This window comes from Delphinapterus leucas, chromosome 9, assembly GCF_059928025.1.
Source record: "Delphinapterus leucas isolate spDelLeu-1000000601 "Yukka" chromosome 9, BTC_Dleu_Yukka2, whole genome shotgun sequence".
NCBI classification, from domain to species: domain Eukaryota; kingdom Metazoa; phylum Chordata; class Mammalia; order Artiodactyla; family Monodontidae; genus Delphinapterus; species Delphinapterus leucas.
The window spans coordinates 26,436,242-26,456,000 of NC_143137.1; the positions used below are offsets into that span (position 1 = coordinate 26,436,242).

The window sequence follows — 19,759 nt, forward strand, 5'->3', positions numbered from 1 at the left end:
TCATTTCCGGGATTTATACCATCAGACCGGCTGCTCCACGCACCTACTGCTGAAGCCCTTCACTTTTTCTCAGGGTCCCTCCCTCATTTCTCTTGCCAATCATTTACAAACATTGGCATTTGTATACTGGGCACAGGGGCGGACCTAAGCAGCTTTGTCCATTCACCTTCAAACTCATCTGCTCCTGGATTGGGAGATAATTAGCATCTCATAATGTATAGAATTGTTTAGATTTTAAATTTCTCTCTCTGAACTATGGTTTTATACATATAGATTTCTGATTTGGAGACTATCGGAGATTCTAGAGCGAATAAGTAGCCAGTCCATGACTGTCATTATTGGAACCTAGCAAGAAAAAAAAACCTGCGTCACTCATCTACTAGGTTTCTAGTGCTCCAGTATGATTTCTTCCCCAAGGATATTATCACATTTCTTCTTAAATATCAGAATTGGAGTAATATATATTTTATTTAACAAAAGAAATCTGCTTTTCTTTGTTTGTCACTTGGCCTGGATATATTAGTAACCTCCCAAATTAGTTTGTCTGGCTGTCTGCCATGCTATCCCACCTAAATTCGTATGTCATTTCTGTTTCTCTTTTTTTCCTTCTCAACTTTGTAACCATTTTATTTATTTTGTATGAATGAGCTTAAGCAAAAATAACACTTTGTACATCATGGCACAGAATTCATTTGACATTCCCAAAGTATATAGTATATATTCGTCGTTTGTTAGAGTATAAGGGATTGGCTATTTTTCCAAGACTAGAAAATTTCTTAAGAAGAAGGGGACACATAATAGGTTCCAAACTTTGGAAACGAAAATCTTTGAGTAAAATTTGACTGTTAACATCCTACAGCTAGTGTCCTTAACCGTTATTATGGTAGTTGGAATTTGCTCTAATTTAAATGGCATTTCTTTAAACACCAGCTCTTGGAAGGAGCCCACGTGCTTTGTTGCCAGTTGTGTTTTCAGCCAGCTGGCCCTTGATTTACTCCATTCAGACTGCCCATTTCATTTATGGAAGCAGAAGAAGGGAAACTGTAAATATTCCAGAGCCCCTGATCCTGTCTGGCACCAGGGCCAGTGACATTATGTTCAACATTGTTCCAGGGCCTAATGCTAGGGGATAAGTAAACAGAAAACCGTACCTACTTAGAAGGGCCAAGGCAAGAGACTGTAAATAAGACCCTCTGTTATCCTGGCAGAGATCAGATGCAGGATCATGCCATGCTTGCTAAATCAGCTGTTGCTACTTTACCAACATCTAGAATTTCTCTTGTTGCCAAGCTCCAAGTAGCTCCGAAACATCTAAATATTTGGTAGACAGCTCATTTTTGAATTGCAGAGAAGGAAGTGAAATTTTTGGAAGAGAATATGTGTCTACCAATTGCCTTTTCAAGGTCAATTTCAATTTAAGATTTCTCTGATTGTTTGAATAATGCTGAAGAAATTGACATATGCAAAAAAGAGACAAAAGTAAACTATAAAGTGAATAGGAGAGTTACCTCCAATAAGAGGGAAGCATATTGGCTTGTTTTAAATGCACTGGACAGGATGAAATCATTATACATTAAAGGGAAAAACAATAAAAAGGACAGAAAAAAGAAACTGGGGAAAGAAAAAAATTACCAAAGTTCTTGAAAAAAAACTTTAAAAGAAAAGAATCCCATTCAAAGTCAGAAAAGAATATATAAACTTCGGTTAGTTTAGTGAGACCTATGAGTTTTGAGTGATGGTATTTATTATGTATGTGTTTTAATTTTCTTTCTCTAAATAAAGAGAAAGAAAATTAAAGAGAAATCCTCTAATACTGAGGATTTTTAAAAATGCATACTTTCATTTGTATTTCCTTTTTAAATTTAATTCTCAGCTCCTTAAGAAAAACAATTATTATTTTTTACTCTCTATTTCCCCCCTTCTTCATAGCCCTTTTCTATTTTTTAATTATTGGTACTAGGCTCTTTTTTCCCCTGGAAAAGCAAAGGCTTGGAGAAAAAGATTCACTCATTTTATTTTCTTGAAAAATTAAACTATAATGTACGTTTTTACTGTTAGAATAATGAATAAAAGCCTTAAGATTTAGTGCTTCTATATTCATACCTAATCCTAGTCTTCTGAAATAATTCTATAATGTTTCATCATACTCTGTGAAAATGATGATCAGACAGTAGTATTAGCTCCATACTTCCTGATTATGAGGACAAGAAATACAATCCAACTCTCAGAATAAAGCATTTCTGCTTCCAGGAGGCACTGCTGTTTTCACAGAAGTAAGAGGGATCTAATGCCTATTTCATGTTGGGTTTCTGAAAAAAACCAGATGCTAATGTGGAGATCTGCTTCAGGAAGTTTATTGGGGTATGAGCTCAGGCTCAACACCTGTTAGGGAATGAAGGAAGCAGGACTGGGCAGAGAGGGACATTGAACTGTGATGCAGATGCCACAAAGACCTCAGCTGACACCACAGGGAGCTCAGGGCTGGGGTGGTCCTAGAGGGAGGTCCTGAATGGAGGCAAGACGGCCAGCCTTTATAGCCCCTAACAGACCAGTCATTGGATGCAAGTTGCTCCCAGGAAGGGGGCATAACCTTGAGCTGGGTGGATCTCTTTGGTTAAGGGCAATTCCTAGAGAGGGATGCAGCTAAGAGCCATCAACCACCCATAGTCCCAGCAGCTGGGGGAGATCAGCATTTCATTCCTAAAGGACTTTGGGGAAGAAGCAATCTGGGTGGGGAACCACAGCAGCCACTACAGTGGCTTTTGAATTACCACGTTAAATTAGAACCAGATGGCATTCTAACCCAACCCCCTCATTTTAAAGATGACACATGACACTCAGAAAAGAGAAATGACCATCCTACGTATACATATTTAGTCAGTGGCAACCAGACCCTTATTCTCAACACTTGATGTTGATATTTGTTTAGTAGGCAAACATCTATGAGGCAAAACAGTGTCCAGTGAGTGTTTTCTTTTTCTTTCTGCTTCTTGGCATCTTTTTTTTTTTTTTTTTGGTGGTACGCGGGCCTCTCATTGTTGTGGCCTCTCCTGTTGCAGAGCACAGGCTCTGGACGCGCAGGCTCAGCGGCCATGGCTCACGGGCTCCTCCCGGACTGGGGCACGAACCTGTGTCCCCTGCATCAGCAGGCGGACTCTCAACCACTGCGCCACCAGGGAAGCCCTCCTTGGCATCTTTTAAAAAGATTTTTGTATCCAACAGACAGGAAAAATAATAAGCCCAGTTAACATCATTTGTTATATGATGATATTTGTAGCTCTTTATATTCTTAAATTTCATCGTTTCCCATAAATTCCATAGTTGGTAGCTCATTAAATTTTTAAAAATTGCAGTAATCTGAGACAATTGCATTTTTTCATGTGCCAAACATGGTTATTTTAATAATCAAATAAAGATACAAGGTTGTATTTTATGTTCTTAAAAATCACAAAGTGTTCTAGATTGGGGAGGACATTACAAATCTTTTTGAAAACTTTCTCCCTGATTTGCCCTCATTCCAAATCTTTTTCTTCTTGACCACAAGACTTCTGAAAATTATTTGACATTTTATCTCCTTTATTATCTAGATTTTGCCTTTTCTTTACTTTCTAATCTCTTATATTTATTTTATTTGTTGGGTAGTCTTCCTTTTCTTCCCACCACACACCTTCTTATTGATTTGTAATGTATGATTTACCATTTTTCTAGTAGTCTTTTTTGCCTTTTTCAATGTTTTTCTTTTTAAATTTTTCTTAGTTACTTAAAACTTTTAACCACAATTAATTTTTATTGATCTTTACAATTTTTCTCTCCCATCTTCTCCTTTGCCTTCTTTTCCTTCTCTCCCACAGTTCTTTTTTCTACAGCTTGAGTATTAGTATAATCTTAAGGAGGAAGTAGAATTTGGGGGAGAGTTGGCTTTGTGTAGAAAAATAGGTGTTTCTTCAGCAGAAATTATATGTCTTTGCAATTCGCATTTAACTCTTCTTTTTATTTCAATTTGTTGACCAAAACTTAAGGAGAACACCCAGCTTCCAGAGTCTATCTCTAGAAAGGGAGGTTTAGTATAATACTGCTATGAGTGGGAACATAGTAGGAACGTTTGTAGTTGATAATTTCTCTCTTTCTGTTCCAGGATTATGATGTCTCTGTGGCCTAGTGATAAGTCCCTTAAAGCAGACGGAATGGTAGGAAAGGGGGATAGGAGAGGAGGAAATCTGGGTGGATGGTGGCCATTCTAACAGCCACATCATTTTGAACTGTTCTGTCAGAGAGTCACCAGAAAAAACTATACTCAAAGCAATAGTTGAATAGTTATATGTAGAGAGAGAGCGTGTAGATGTGGGTTGGATATGGAGGTCTGGGTGTAGATTGCAGTAGGAGAATGGCAGAGGGGTTCCCTACCACACCATTCTCTTAGGGATCTAAAAAATGGTTAAAGCCAAATAACTCAGGCATTGAATATGGCAACCAACTAGAACAGCTCTCTGCTAATTATTTGATGAACGCCAACCAGAGTCAGCGTATCACCTGATCCAGATCCACTGCTAACTATTTCCATTTGGATGTTAATTGGACGTTTTGAATAATATAGACAGCTCCTTAGTTTAAAGAACTCACACCTTCATGGTGAGTGGTAGGGAAGGAAGAAGTCTTCAAATAGTTCTAAGTTAACCCCAGATCTAACTGTAGTTTTATTTTCCTGGGATACAAGATTCCTGCATGAGGGTGGTGGGTGGATAAAGGGAATACATCTCACCAGGGCCTCTGGACCAGGGATGATTTGTGGAAGGTCTAGAACCTTTCGTGATGAAAAAAGCCAGACTCTCCAATGGCTTTAGAAATACTGGTTTTAAACTGAGTGAGCAAATGACTTTTTCATTGTCTTAGATTGTAGTTGGCACTGACAGACACGAAAGGAAGGATGATATTGCTCTACAGTTTTGTGAGTCTACACAGATTTCCCTAAAACTCCTAGATTCAAGTACTAGCACATTGATCACAGCAGACAGTAAATTTGCTTGAGGGGTGGATTAGCCATTGGGTACTCTGATAGACTTTTAAGTGGAAACACAGTTTTGTGAGCCACTTGAAAGTTACTAAAGTTACTATCAGGGAAAATAGACACACTGTGTGAGAATGGTGCTTAACAAATATTGTATGACTTCCTATTAATCCCTTTATAATAATTTTCACATTGCCATGCAAGTGACAGTATTTGGCTGATAACTCCAGCAGAAAAGAAAACAAGTATAAAGTGTGCTCCTATGTATAACTCCATTCATGAACAGTGTACAGTGAAGTTTACTGAATTTGGGTTCCACATAAGAAGTAAAAGCTTTAGGATATTCAAATGTGAAATTCAAATAATTTCCTTGACTATTGATTGTAATAAGAATGTCATCCTTTTTTAAAGCTTGCCAATGAAGTATAAACAGGAACGTGGATTTTTCTTTACTTGCCTTCTAGAGATATTAGTTGGCATTCAGCTTTTAAGGATTATACACGAAACAGCAGCACCCAATAACCGATTAAAGAACAGCTTGTATAATTCATTATTTTCTATAGTCCTTTTCCATAGATGTCATCATTCATTCATTTATTTACTATCCATTCATTCATTAAACATTTACTGGGCTTTTCTGCTATGCTAGATACTATGTTAGGAGGAAACAGGAGTGGAAGAAGAAGGGGAAGAGAGGAAAAAGTTTCCAAAGATGAGTAACACAGATATGATACTGCTATTATAGACAGGTGAAATCGTGTGCTACAGTGTAATGAATACTATAAAAGAGGCTTAAACAAGGTGTTATGGAAGTTCAGGCATGGCTCTGGAATGGGTCAGCTCACGTTTGTACTTAGTTATGACCAAAGATGGAGAAATTCAAGTGAAAACTATGTTCCCTCTCATTCTTTTTCAAGCATAGTCTTACGCTTAGTTTTCATAAATGCATACAGCCTAGAGCCATGGTGAAAAGTTACAACTATGAAAGTCTTTTAATTCTTGTTTTCTCAAATTTTCCTGGGATAGGAGGCCTATAAGACAATTGGGCAGATGGGACAGTCCTAGAAATTTCATTTAGAATACAGAATTATTCTAAATATTATTAAATATTAAATTATTATTTAGAATACACTGCCTGAGATAACCATTTCTGCTTTGGAATTAGTCGTCCTTATTAGCCATAAGGACTTTAAGTAGATCAAATTTTTTAAAGTTTATTTAAATGAATTGTTTAATTAGCAATGTAATAACAGTACATTAACGAGTCCTTTTCTTCTGAAAATCTCTAAAACGTACCTATTGTTTGATTTGACCTTAGAGAACATAAGAAGAAAGGCTGACGAGGGAGATACTTTAGACCCTATTATAGAGTCGGGGAAAGGGAAGCATAAAGAATGGACCTTCCTGAGACATGGATTAATTTCTCAAGCCCACAGTCAAAGTGAGGATGTATCCTCAGTTCCTGAGGGCTGCCAGCGTATCTGGTTATATCAACAAAACATGTCTCAACAGTGAAAAAGAAGCAAATATTTCCACAAAAGCAAAACAGATCTGAGCTTAAGAGTGTACCCAGGGCTGAGGAAGTAAGGGTCTACCTTGCCCTTCACCCTTGTACTGCATGGGCCTTGAGAGAGTGATCCCACCTTTAATAGCTCTTCCTATGTGCTGCAACTAGGTTTAACAGTGTCCCATTGGAAGCACAGGGATCTGAGTCTGGGATGTGGACCATGTGGGGAGAGGGTGGGCAGACTGCTATGCAGTGAGGTTTGTCTCTGGCACTGCATTTCTGTGCCCATCCTCCAGGGATCCTCTGTCTTTTTTTTTTTAACCATAAATTGACCTGCCAAGGTCCCATAATTAACTCAACCTTGTTGCCAGGGATACTTAACTCTTAAGTATCCTTATGAGAATGGTATTCTTTGTGCCAGAAGAGATGATCTCACCTAAAATTTCAAGGTTGAGTGGAGAATGGAACTGCTACAACCTCAAATATGGGCCCTTTCTATTTGCAAAGTAGGTACAGATACTTTCCACAAAACCTCCAGAAGAACCGGATATCATCACAATTCCAGACTTATTCTTGAGACAGAATACTTTCAGTTTGTGAATTTATGATGGTTTTCAATGTGCTCTGTCAGCACACTTGAATGGTTGATATCATGAATGATGCCAAGGTCACTGATTTGATCCTAGTCTAGAATGAGTCATTTCAATTAGGTGTATGACTGTACTCAGGGCTGCCATTATTTTATTCCCTTCACGTCACTCACTGCCTTCAGGGAACTCTCCTCCTACCTTCTGTCTTCTCCTTGGTTCAGATTTCTCTTATATAGGAAAAGCATCTGTTAACTAATTCACAGTAAGAGGTGAAATTTAGAGATACATGCCTTTTTAAAAAAAGGGTACTTCCGTAACCTACTACCAACAATGGAATTTTGGTTAAGAACAGAGGAATTTTGTCTTAAAATGTGGTTTCTCATAATTACCCAAGCACAAATGGATGAGGCCAACTCTGATTTTGTCTTTAGTTTAGGTTCACCATCATGCAAATCAATTTCATTAGTCACAAGAAAAAAATAGGTGAAAATTTGTTACTCTTCTTTGGAAACTTGTCAGAACGCTTAGGTGAAAAACAGAAATTCCAGTTCATTTTAAGATTGATTAGAAACATCATAATAATATCAAGGGTTGAAATGTGGACTTTGAGCTTGTGGGAAATATTACATTTTGAAATGAATTTCTAATTATTGAGAATAAATATGGAATATATAAATGCTTTAAGACCTGTTGATTCCAATAGATGGCTCCCATTTTAGTACACATGGTGTTAATCTTGCTTCATTTGCATTTTTACACTAATGAGCGTTGGCATATTTGTAATTAAATTGTAACATTTTAGATAAGTTGTAGTCAAATGATTATTTTTTTTTAACTGCAAAGGAATGTACTTCTGCAGAAGTCAGAAGTTGTAATTGGTAGGAACGTCAAGGCGGCACTATAAAGGTAAAGAAGGATTTATAGGGTCAAGACAAATTTTAGGATGATATAGTGGCTTTTAAATAGTCTCCATTGTTTTTTAAATAAGTAAGAGCATGTTATCAAGTTTAAAAAAAAGGGAAGAAAGTTGAAAATGAGGCAATAATGACAGTTGATATCTTCACTGGAAATCACATATGATGAAATAGCCTGGATATAATAGAAATAGATAGATATTCATGATATGTGACTGTGTCAGATTAAATCTCAGTGATACTGATAAAGGTAAGGAACCTTCTTTTTGACGATGGAAGAGTGGCCATGAAGGGCTCTGTTTCATTTCAGAGATGTGTATGTCCTTGTGAGGGTTGAGACAAATCTCTCCTACTCACTCTATATTTTGGTCTGGAAACACTAATGCAAGCGTGATGATTTGCGTGTGCTCTGAAATGAAGACCTTTTGATAAAGGCCATCTCATTCACAGCAGTCTGATAAACAGTGGCTCTGAGAAACATGTTGTCTCCACTGTTGCCCAAAGAAGTGTCTCTGGTGGGGAAGTTGCCCTGAAGTGTTTCAAGGATAAGGATTATGGAAAATGCAAGAGGAAGCCAGGGCACACAAGCTCAAGCCATTTAGAGTTTCAAAGGAAACTCTACCCTGTGCTCCTCGTGCTTTTTTCCTGACTGATTGTTAGGTCTCTAACCATGGACTTATAATAGGTTGTCATTCATGGCTCAAATGAATGGGTTTTGTTAACAATAACGCCCTTGTTTCGAGAGTTACTTGTATACAAAGGACAGCACATAAATAGATGCCCTTACACATCTTTTTGAGGTAAAATATAAGTTAGGCTAGAGTAAGTTGTCATGACTTTGGTTAGAAATTTTCCTGTTTTATAAAAATCAGTGTATTCCAGCTGCTTCATTGTACTTAAGCATGTAGATTCGATTTCATATGAAAGAATTTTTGCTTGGAAGGACATTGGTCTTTTCTTTCCCCATCAGTGTTATCACCGATGTATATCAGAGGGTTTAGCAAAGACACTGTTTATTTGGTATGAGTTGTACCTTCATAGCTTAACCTCATTCATAAAGGTTTCATATTTGTCTGTCTGCAGTAAGCTTCTGAGAAATGGAGCAATAGCTACAACAGGAGTTCCACAGATGACTGTTTTTCTTTCTTATTTTTTTGGCTGCGCCATGCGGCATGTGGGATCTTAGTTTCCTGACTAGGGATCGAACCCATGCCCCCTGCATTGGGAGCGTGGAGTCTTAACCACTGGACTGCCAGGGAAGTCCCGACTGTTTCTCATAAAGTATCCACGTGCTCTTTTTTCACCTTATTTTGAATGAACTTAATATAGTACTAGGTAAAGATGGTGGCCAGGATTTCCTCAAGGCTGGATGTTTGTATTGAGTTAGCACCTTGAGCAGTGGGGAGAACATTTTGACACTGGAGCTGCCCCTTTCCCACGTGAGTGTCTCCACTTGCCCTGTGCCTGCCCAGTGCCTTGAAGCAATGCTGCAGGTGACCACAGGTGACCACAGCTGCCCACGGCCTCACCACTCTGGTTGTTGACTGGACAGGGGCTGAAGTAGCTTTACTGTTGTTATTCCAGGAAACAAAGAAGAGCAGAACATTGGAAGAAAAGATTTTAGATTTTGTTTTAGATTTTGTTTTAGATTTTGTTTATTTTGTTTATTTCGATTCTCTAGTGCCTGTATTTTGATGCCAATCCCCTCAAAATTCTCAGTACCTTATTTTCCCAACTAGTTAAAGATTTCTGCTTCCAGCTTTCCTCTGATCTTGATTCTCACAAGTAATAGTCTTGTCTATTCAAAGTGTTTACAGTTGTGCTTTTGTTGATGTTAATTATTCCTTCCATTGCAGTTTACTTAATAACAGATTGCATCTCACTCATTCCGTCTCTCAGAATATTGCTTCAAAGAACTACCCATCTAAGCTAATGCTTAACTGCTTTACTCCCAAGAGCATATTTCCTAGTGGTATTGAATTTTAGCAATCAGATATGGTCATTAAATGCAGAAGATCCAGCCTTCATGATACAGTTTTATAATTGTGTATAATTGCACCATGCATCTTGGTAGAATTTCTAATGAGCTGTATGTAAACAAGTACATTTAAAAATTGTGATAGAAATCTTTTCATGTTACCCCAGCATTTAGCATTCTAATTACATGGATAGATTCCATATCTAAGTAGGCAGAAATTAGCCCACCACCCATTGTCCAGATGATTTTTATCAATTAATTTCTGAGGCATGCAGTTAAGCCTTTACAAAGGTTTACGGTCTCCTGTAAATAATTTGGGAAAGTACTGAGCTGGGACCATGTACCCTTTCTGCTCTTTCACATCATAAAATCAAGTGTATAAGTAAATTTACAGAAAAATATCTGGAGTAATAACACTGCAGGCAGTGGCGGCAGGAGGGAGTAGCTATGTGGGACTGGCATTTGGGCTGTAGCTGCTGTTGGCAACTGCGTAGTAAGTGCTATCTGCATTTGGGGCTGTGTTTGCCTCAGCGGTTCCTTTAACAACTCTCTCTGTAGCTTTTGTGACCTTCCTGGACGGTTCACCCCGTTTCAGCTGGATCCTAATTGCAGAGGATCCTATCAGACAGAAGTACAATTTGAAAATAGGAAGCTGGACACAGGAGCTTCCTGAAATTGTGTATGACAAGTGGGAAGGTTCCCTCAATCTATGATTCGTCAGATATGTTTGAGGTCCTCAGTACTAAAGCTCTTGGGAGTATGGCTGAAGAACTGAGCATCTTCAAATAAGATACAGTATAGAAGGATTCCTGAGCGAAAAATTGAGGCACATCTTACTCTTGCTTAAAATTTTTCCTGTTGTTTTTTTTTTTTAAATCTTGTGAGATGAATTATACAGAAGCTAGAACCCCCCCTTTTTTTTTGCTTTTTGAAGCAGTGAACATCTTTTAATTAAGAGTGGATGTGCAGCACCATTTATGATATCTAAGGTGTGGTAATCTAACACACCTGTTGTAGTACCTGTCTACCCACTTTCATTTGTTCTTTGCTATTACCTCTCATGAAATGCTTTGTAACAGACTTGGAGATAGGTATGCAAATGCTAGCTCCTGTGATAATTGGTCCAGATTTTAAATCTCTAGATTTAAAATTAAAGAGGTTAATCGGGGAGAAGACACTATCTCCTGTGTGTTGTGCGTTCTTTGTAAGGAATGATAGAAAATTACCAAGCACATAGATGTTCTGAGCCTCTAAGAGACTGCTTCTCTTCAGAGTCTCGTATTTTCAAAATCACCAAGCTGTCCTTTAAACAGAAATGTTATTCATAATTTTAAAAGAATGCACAGCATAAGCCTTTGTAGCTTTGTATTTGTGGACTGACTCAGGATACAGAGTGACAAGGAAACATGCACAAGATTTGCCTCAGTGAAGACAGTGCAGAAAGCCTTGCTGAGGATTTGTGTACATTTGATGGCACGAGAATTTTTTTGGTTTTGTTTTACAGTCTTATAGAGAGATGAATCAAAACATTTGAAAAGCTAATATATAAATTAAAACTTTCAAAAATCTGTAAAATAAAATACAGCAATTTCCCAGTAATACTGTTTGGTGCAGACCTTTAGAAAATGGCACATCCTTGTCAGATTTCCATTCAAACTATGACATTCAAAAAATTACTGACATTAAAATAAAATCTGATTTTAAGACAGTTGCACAGTGTGGACTTCAATTTTAGAATTATTTTGAGTCTCTGGCATAGATGCAAAGTATATTTCCATCAAGTCAAACAACTCACTAAGTTGAAAGTTAATTTTAAAAAGGTGAATGTAGAGATGACTCATTTTTCATGGCAGGCATATTAGATTGGTATTTCTTATACCGGTGTTTATGGGAAACTTCATGAATTTTGTAGTACAAGAGCTGTGGTTATAAGTTCAACCATGACCTCTTGATTTGCCCTGATCTAGACTTTGTTGGTCATATTTTGCTTCATGTTTGCTTTTCAAACAGTTAACCCCTCATTATATCTCATTTTCAGACTGTCCCCCCCAAGTTATGAGAATAGTCAGGACGTGGATGCCGTGTCCTTATTTCGCACATGAGAACTAGTAGACACTGACTAACGTGTAGTGTGTAAGAAGAGAGATTATTTGACATTGGAACTCTTATAGAATCCACAAGGCAAGTTGTCATCGCTCTGGGGAGAGTGACAGCTTGAATGTAGTAAATAAACAACTAATGTTTTGAGTACTAAAATTGTTAGGACAAATGGTTTTCCTTTTGTCAACATGATCCCTTCGAGTTCTAAAAATGTAGATATTAATGTATAATATATATATGTATGTGTGTATATATTTCTTTGCCCCTTTGCCAAGGCATGACTTCTGCCTGTGCTTCTTAAACATTCCCACTTAGCGGGCAGGGGAGAATGAATGCAGGTATTTGGGGGTATACCCCAAAGCATCCATCCACCTAGGGAATTTTCTTTTAGTCTCCTGGTTTATCTTAACCCTCATGAACATTTTACATCCTATCCACTGTCCTTGTTTAAATATATAAATAAAGACTATTTATTAAACATTAAATTATTTTACTTTCCCCCCAAACAGTGGGGTAAATCTGATGCTCCCAGATGATTACTGTGTTTATCTTGTGACTTAACAACCACCTTGCCCCGCTAAGTTGACTATGACTGAGCTCATCTTCATGGCTCCTTCCAGCTTTAATATTTTTTGGCTCCATTACCCTGACCCACTGTATTTCTTCTTCTTTTTTTTCTTTTAGTTTTATTTGTTGTCCTTACAATGATTCAGCTGAAGTCACCAACCCAGTTACTCATGCCTCATTCCAGGAAATCGTTTTCTTTTTCTTTTTTTTTTTTCCCGTACTTTTTGCCCATCTGTATTTTTTCCGGTACGTGGGCCTCTCACTGTCTTGGCCTCTCCCGTTGCGGAGCACAGGCTCCGGACGCGCAAGTTCAGCGGCCATGGCTCACGGGCCCAGCCGCTCCGCGGCATGTGGGATCTTCCCGGACCGGGGCACGAACCCGTGTCCCCTGCATCGGCAGGCGGACTCCCAACCACTGCGCCACCAGGGAAGCCCTATTACCTAATGTTTTGATCTTTCAGAGATGACCCAGGAAAAATATATTCTGTGTTCCTCCCGCAGGCTGCTTCTCTCGGAGTTACTACGTTCACCTTATGTGCTCTGTGTATAGACCGCTTCCGTGCGGCCACCAACGTCCAGATGTACTACGAAATGATAGAAAACTGTTCTTCCACAACCGCCAAACTTGCTGTTATATGGGTGGGTGCTCTCCTGTTGGCACTGCCGGAAGTGGTGCTCCGCCAGCTGAGCAAGGAGGACCCGGGCTTCAGCGGGCGCGCTCCCGCGGAACGCTGCGTCATCAAGATCTCCCCGGATCTCCCCGACACCATCTATGTTTTAGCCCTCACCTACGACAGCGCCAGACTCTGGTGGTACTTCGGCTGTTACTTCTGTTTGCCCACACTTTTCACCATCACCTGCTCTTTAGTGACTGCAAGGAAAATCCGCAAAGCCGAGAAAGCCTGTACCCGGGGGAATAAGCGGCAGATTCAGCTTGAAAGCCAGATGAACTGTACAGTCGTGGCTTTGACCATTTTATATGGATTTTGCATTATTCCTGAAAATATCTGCAACATTGTTACTGCTTACATGGCTACAGGGGTTTCCCAGCAGACAATGGACCTTCTTAATATCATCAGCCAGTTCCTTTTGTTCTTTAAGTCCTGTGTGACCCCTGTCCTACTTTTCTGTCTCTGCAAACCCTTCAGTCGGGCCTTTATGGAATGCTGCTGCTGCTGTTGTGACGACTGCGTCCAGAAGTCTTCCACGGTGACCAGTGATGACAATGACAACGAATACACCACAGAACTGGAGCTCTCACCTTTCAGTACCATACGCCGGGAGATGTCCACGTTCGCGTCCGTTGGAACTCATTGCTGAAGCACAGCCTTTGGTTTGCTTAGGTTTCTGTATTTGTTTCATTTTCATATCCTGTGAAAGTTTTTACTTCATATTTTTCCTTAGTGGGAAAACATGCAGAAAAAAGGAGAGAAATATTAACTACTGTAGAACTGATTTTGCAAATTAATATTTGTGCTTTGAAAAAAGAAGCTTATATTTAGTTATTTAAGAAGTATGACGAGGCCAGTAGTTTTAGATCATTTTATCTGGTATGGTGCTAATATTTTATTTGAAAAAAGTGACTGCACCTTAATTAACTGCTAACTTTGTTTTGTTCTTTTAAAAGTAGAATCACTGTGTATTGATTACAGCCGTGTGACTTTGTAGGCTGTTGTATGTTTGAGTTGTGATTGAAAGTATATTGTATATGGTATCGTGAGGTGAGTTGTAGTTAAGAAGCATTCACAAAGTAGCACCAAATAAATTACACTTTATTCTTTAACGTCATTGTCAATCTACTTTTAACCAAGATTCAATAAATCTTTTAATTGCCTTAAATACACAATTACTGATTCTATGCACAATTTAAGATCAGCCTTATTGTTTTATAATTCTATTTTCCTTTAAGGTGGGCAATCACTATGATATAAAGACATTTTCCTAACAGTACTATTTTATATGCATGATTCCTAAAACTAACTGTATGTTTAAAAAATTGTATTTTTAATAGTCAGCTAGAGATGTAAAATTACTTCCAAATATTTATAAAATATGAATAAATAGACAGCAGAGTAGGAAGAAACTATCTTTTTTTAAAGAAATTCACCTCTGAACTAGCATGTAGAGCTACAGGTTTTCCCATGAAGAATTATGAAGAGAGCCAAGGACTAAAAAGCAACCCACTTGTCATCTGATTTCATCTAAACACTGACCTTTGAAGCACCATGAATTCTGTGTGAAGCACTTTGAATTCTAATTTTTCTCCTTTTAAAAAATGAACTTGATTAAATCTGTGTGACTTAATTTCTCTAAGAAATTACAGTAGTGGAATAATAAAATATTTATGCATCTTGATTAGAACACTTGAATATTCAAATACTACCTTTAAGTTGATATTCCATAAACTCCCAACAAAAATCTAACCCTCTCTATTTGAATTCTATGGACCCCTTAAGGAGTTCAAGTTAAAGCAGTTGTGTAGGATGCCTTCCATGTGGGACACATGCCTAATCGGATGGCAGAGGCAGTGACCTGAGTGACACAGTGTGGTTGTAATGTTGCTGTCTTCAGAAAAATCATATAGGGGAACCCAATTTTCTGGCTGGAAACTGCCCTATGTGTTTTCTGCCTGTCAATTTCTGTACTGTTCAGCTTAACTGGTACTTTCTTTCTTCCAGACTATATATAACATGATGTTCTTTAAATCGTTAAACTTTAGTACTAGAAAAATTAAAGGTACTTAATTCAGACCACTGGTCTTCTGCATGAAACCCAGATTAACTAAAAGACAGTGTCCAGAATACCTCCTTTTTCCCAGTCCAGTACTCTTCAAAGGGATTTTTTCCCCTACTGTCTGTATTCTAAGGGGTTTGAGGAAGAATAAAAACAAGGCACCATTGTCCTCTTACAGGTCCCTGTAATAGGTCTTTGGAAAACAACTGAGGATGCCTAAACTAGCTTTTGGCTGCTGAGCAGATCCGCAGTTATAATTCCACAGTGTCTCTCATGACATTTAGTCAACTTTATAGATCAAGAAACTGATTGAGCATATGGCGTAGAAAAGGTTCTGTGTTATTATCTGCAGTAAGTAAAGGTAAATAGAGCTTAGTGTCGGACTTTACAAAAGCAGACAGGGGTGGGATGAGAAGAAAGGAATAAGACACATATGTAAACAATTATGATGTAAGCTGGGACCGGTTGGGAAGGTGTAAAGTTCTGTGATAATTCAGGGAGAGCACCTCAGATGGGAGGAAGTCATGAAAGGCTTTATGGGATACCTGGAGGGACAGACCTTCAGAAGGAGTCGATGAAAGGCAGTGCGAGAAGTGGACACTTCAGGAGGAGAGAGATTACTAAGCAGAGGATTAGAAGAAGGCGTCCTGGGGTATGACTGAAGAATAAATAAATAAATAGTCCAGTTTGGTTCCTATGCTATGTGTGAATAGAAGCCTCATGAAGAATACTGATGAAAATATGTGAGACCATATGATAAAAAGGTATGGCTTTATGTCTTTGGCATTCCAGATGCTCTGTGTTCACATGAGAAGCCCTGCCCTCCCTGTCCCCCGTACTCTCATACAATGTGTTCATTAGCAGTGGGGCATAGCAGCTTCCGCTCCCCACGTTCATACCTGGTCCTGAACTGAAAAATGTTTTGTAGGGAGCTTGATTCCTCTGAGAAATATTTAAAATACTTCTATCAAGAAATTTTCTTCTCTGACCCTTCCCTGTCATTTAAAAAATTAGATGGACTTTTCCTGATCGTCAAGGATTCTCCAAGATAACAGGTTGAGGTTTCTTCCTGATGATTTGAATTCATCTTGCATTTCTAAATACTCTTCAGTTACCTTCTGTTGGTTTGGCTTTCTCTGTTCTCTTTCTAGGCAGCATATTCCCAGTATATCCAATTATGGTAACCCTTCTCATAAAGAAAGAGGAAGAGAAAACATTAAAAGTTTCTACAATTTCACTATCATGTTTTATGAGTGTTCTCTCCTTTCTGGAGAGTAGAAAAATATATGCTATATTTTCTTTGCCCTGGTCTTTTAGTGAAAGCAATTGAGGAGTATTTACTGAACCCCAGTTCTGCTTTGCTACTTAGATTGTTAGTTTTTGAATTCAAAGCATTCAGCATAGTGCCTACAACAGATCGGAATTACATTACTTCAGAGCTCAAAGTGATCTCAAAGTTTTCCAGTATTAATTACCCAGCTCTTTTTTTGTATGTACAAAACTGATTTTCTGAGAAGTTAACTGAGTTACCCAAGGTCACATAATTTGACCCTGGTTGAATACTGACTTATCATGAAAATTCTAAGAATAGAAGATCTCCTTTTAGGGATTATATATAATAATTCTTTTCTACTTAATCAGTTGGCTCACAGCAGTCTGTGAAATACTATCTTGATTAAGATAACATATAGTAAGTGTTCAATAAGTACTTGCTCAATGAAAGGATAAACAAATCTTTAAATGAAAGAACACTCAGAAAACACAGTTTAGCAAAAATACAGATGGAAAACCAGGACTATGAGTTAAGAAGGAGTGACCAAAGGAAAAGTAAGAAAATATAGTTTTTTGGTAACTGTGTTCAGACCATAAAATTAGCGGTCCAGCACTAATCAAATTATGTAATTATCTATGGCCATATACACGGTATAGGTATATTCTGGACAAATTATAAAAACTGGATGCTATAATTCGCTTTTCAAATCTCTCTATCCCAAATTTATTAAGTCCAGGTATTCTAAAAGCCACGTTAGTCCTTTGCACATTTTATTCTTTCAATCATTCACCCCATTCATTCAGTTAAATGCCTATTGCCGGCTTTGTGCAGTGGCGGCATTGTAGCGAACGAGGTTTATCTGAGGTACAGTTATTGCTAATTGAAAACGCCTACATGCCAAACACTGCTAAATCCTAGGGACAGAATAGTGTGTGATTTAGATACAATTCAGTCCCTTTTGGAGTTTACGTTATGTGCAGTGCCTACACATAAGATTATGGCCTACTCATAGATTATTCCCTATATCAAGTATTTAGTGAAAATGTGAGTAGTGCTGAGAAAGAAAAGTTCGGGAAGAAAAGTGCTCTGAGAGTTTCTTAGAGGGGATCCTGACCTAGGGGTAGTGTCAGAGAAAATTCCCTTGGGAAAGAGCTCAGGTAGAGGAAGGGAGTGTATTAAGGCTCTGCGTGGATGGAGACAGAGCAGGTCCAGGAACCAAGAAGGACCAAGCAGTCTGGCACGCAAAAAGCAAAGGCAAGCATAGACCAGAGTTGGTATGAAACAAATTGCAGTTCATCTACAAAGGGTTTCGGTTATATATAGGTCGAGTAACTTCACTTCATCAATGTTAGACTACCCTTCTGTGGTTCATGGGAGACTACTTATCATTGTTATTAGTAAACTGACTTCCTTTTATATTTTGATATAACAGCCTCACAATTGTTTGATGTTTTTATTATACTTCACTGAACTGTGTTTCCACACTTTCACCCCAAATATTGCAATATGAAGTAGGATAACAATTCATTAACTGAAGAGACTGTATTGTTATATAAGTAGAAGATAATTATTTACTATCAAGTTATGAGACCTTTGATTCCTAGAACTCTGGCGCTAAATCAATTGTCCGTTGCATTTACAAATTTGTAGAGGGTTAGCAATCTTTTGCTTCCAGTGCTCAGAAGTTAAAGATTGATTTAAAAAATAGTTATAGTAATCAATCTCAAAGTGATCATTCTCTTGAACTAGTAATACTTTAATCAGTTGTGTGGCCGTTAAATGAAACGTTTTCATTTCCTGTTAGTCCAACTGTTGTCAATTCCACAAACTGAATTCAATATTTTTCTTCAATTTTTAAGAGATATAAATAATTCATATGCAATACATTCTGTGAAATCCATAGAAACCTTCTGAGTTGAATGCCTTGCTATATAGACAGGGATGTGACTGGTTTGTTTTACTCTCTCTCTACATATACACCAAATTTAAGTATAACCATAGACATTTTAAAATTTCCTAATTAATATTTATTTTCCTGAGTTTTAAGAGAAAAAAATCTTTTGTAATTTTATTCCTTTTATTTGTATTTGTATTGATAATGTATTTAGAAACTTAGGTCTACCAGAATTTTTTTCCCTAATCAAATAAAGTATGATGAACTTGCTAAAATTTGAAAGTTTGCTACAGACAGAATTTGGAAGTTTAAGGGAACAGTGTCTCTGAGGAGAAAAAGGAAGAGAGAGAGAAAAAGAGTGAAAGAGAGAGTGAGAGAAAGAGAGAAGAGAGGAGAGGACATTTGGGGTGTCTAGAAGAAATTGTGATGGTGTGAGGGAAGCTTTCAAAAGAGTTCATAAAAATGACATAATCATATTTTTCTTATACCGTCTTCTCTCACTAATGACTTTTGTTCCTGAATTGTTTTTAACTCTGTTTACCAAGAAGAGTGGGCTCTGATCACCACCGCTTTCAAGGCAATGGAACAATGACCTATATCAGGCAGAATTCTGGTAATGGGGAAGTTGTGTTGGGAGGTATGACTATGCGCTTTTGTCATTCTAAAAACACATCCATGTTTTTGTTTAAGAACATGTTTTAAACATGTAGACACCTTTAAAAACTCTTCAGCTTGCTTCTATCACATTGACATTTCAAGTTTCAAGATTTTAAGAACAGTTTATAAAGACAAATATGTTCTTTTGTGCATTATCAGTATATGAGGAGGGACATCGAGAATCACACTTAAGTCCCTGAAAGTCACGTGTGCCATGTTTTCTTTCATTCTGAAAATATGCTCTTGTACCGTATAGTTATGCTTTTGTGGACAGGGTTTTGTTCTATTAAGTTTTATTCCTGCTTTCGCTGCTCCTAGAAAGAAGACCTTTTTTGGTTTGTTTCTCTATGTTTGGCTTAGCCTTAGTGACTTGGTGTTGGGGTAGCATTCTGTCCTGAGTTACTCTGATTTGAATTCCAAATTGATTGCACAAACCCCACATCAACAGGTTGGCATTATTCTATGGGTATAATACAGTGATTGTTGGAGAAGTGTGGCTTGAAAGTCCACCCAGGGTGTCAGAGAGTAAATGGACCTTTTG

The 19,759-nt window shown here is 37.9% G+C and overlaps 1 protein-coding gene and 1 non-coding gene across 2 annotated transcripts in view; both read left to right on the forward strand.

Annotated features, from left to right (window-relative positions):
• The window catches only part of GPR37 (G protein-coupled receptor 37), a 65,412-nt gene extending 50,968 nt beyond the window's left edge, over positions 1-14,444 (forward strand). Inside the window, exon 5 of the mRNA XM_089917449.1 lies at positions 13,163-14,444. Coding sequence (XP_089773575.1) covers positions 13,163-13,981 — 819 coding nt within the window. The 3' untranslated portion in view covers positions 13,982-14,444. The remainder of the gene's footprint in view (positions 1-13,162) is intronic.
• A 3,042-nt stretch (positions 14,445-17,486) lies between these two features.
• Positions 17,487-17,631, forward strand: LOC149748367 (U4 spliceosomal RNA). Its single transcript, XR_016394450.1, has one exon. It is a non-coding gene; the product is annotated as a U4 spliceosomal RNA (small nuclear RNA).
• The last annotated feature ends 2,128 nt before the right edge of the window (positions 17,632-19,759 follow it).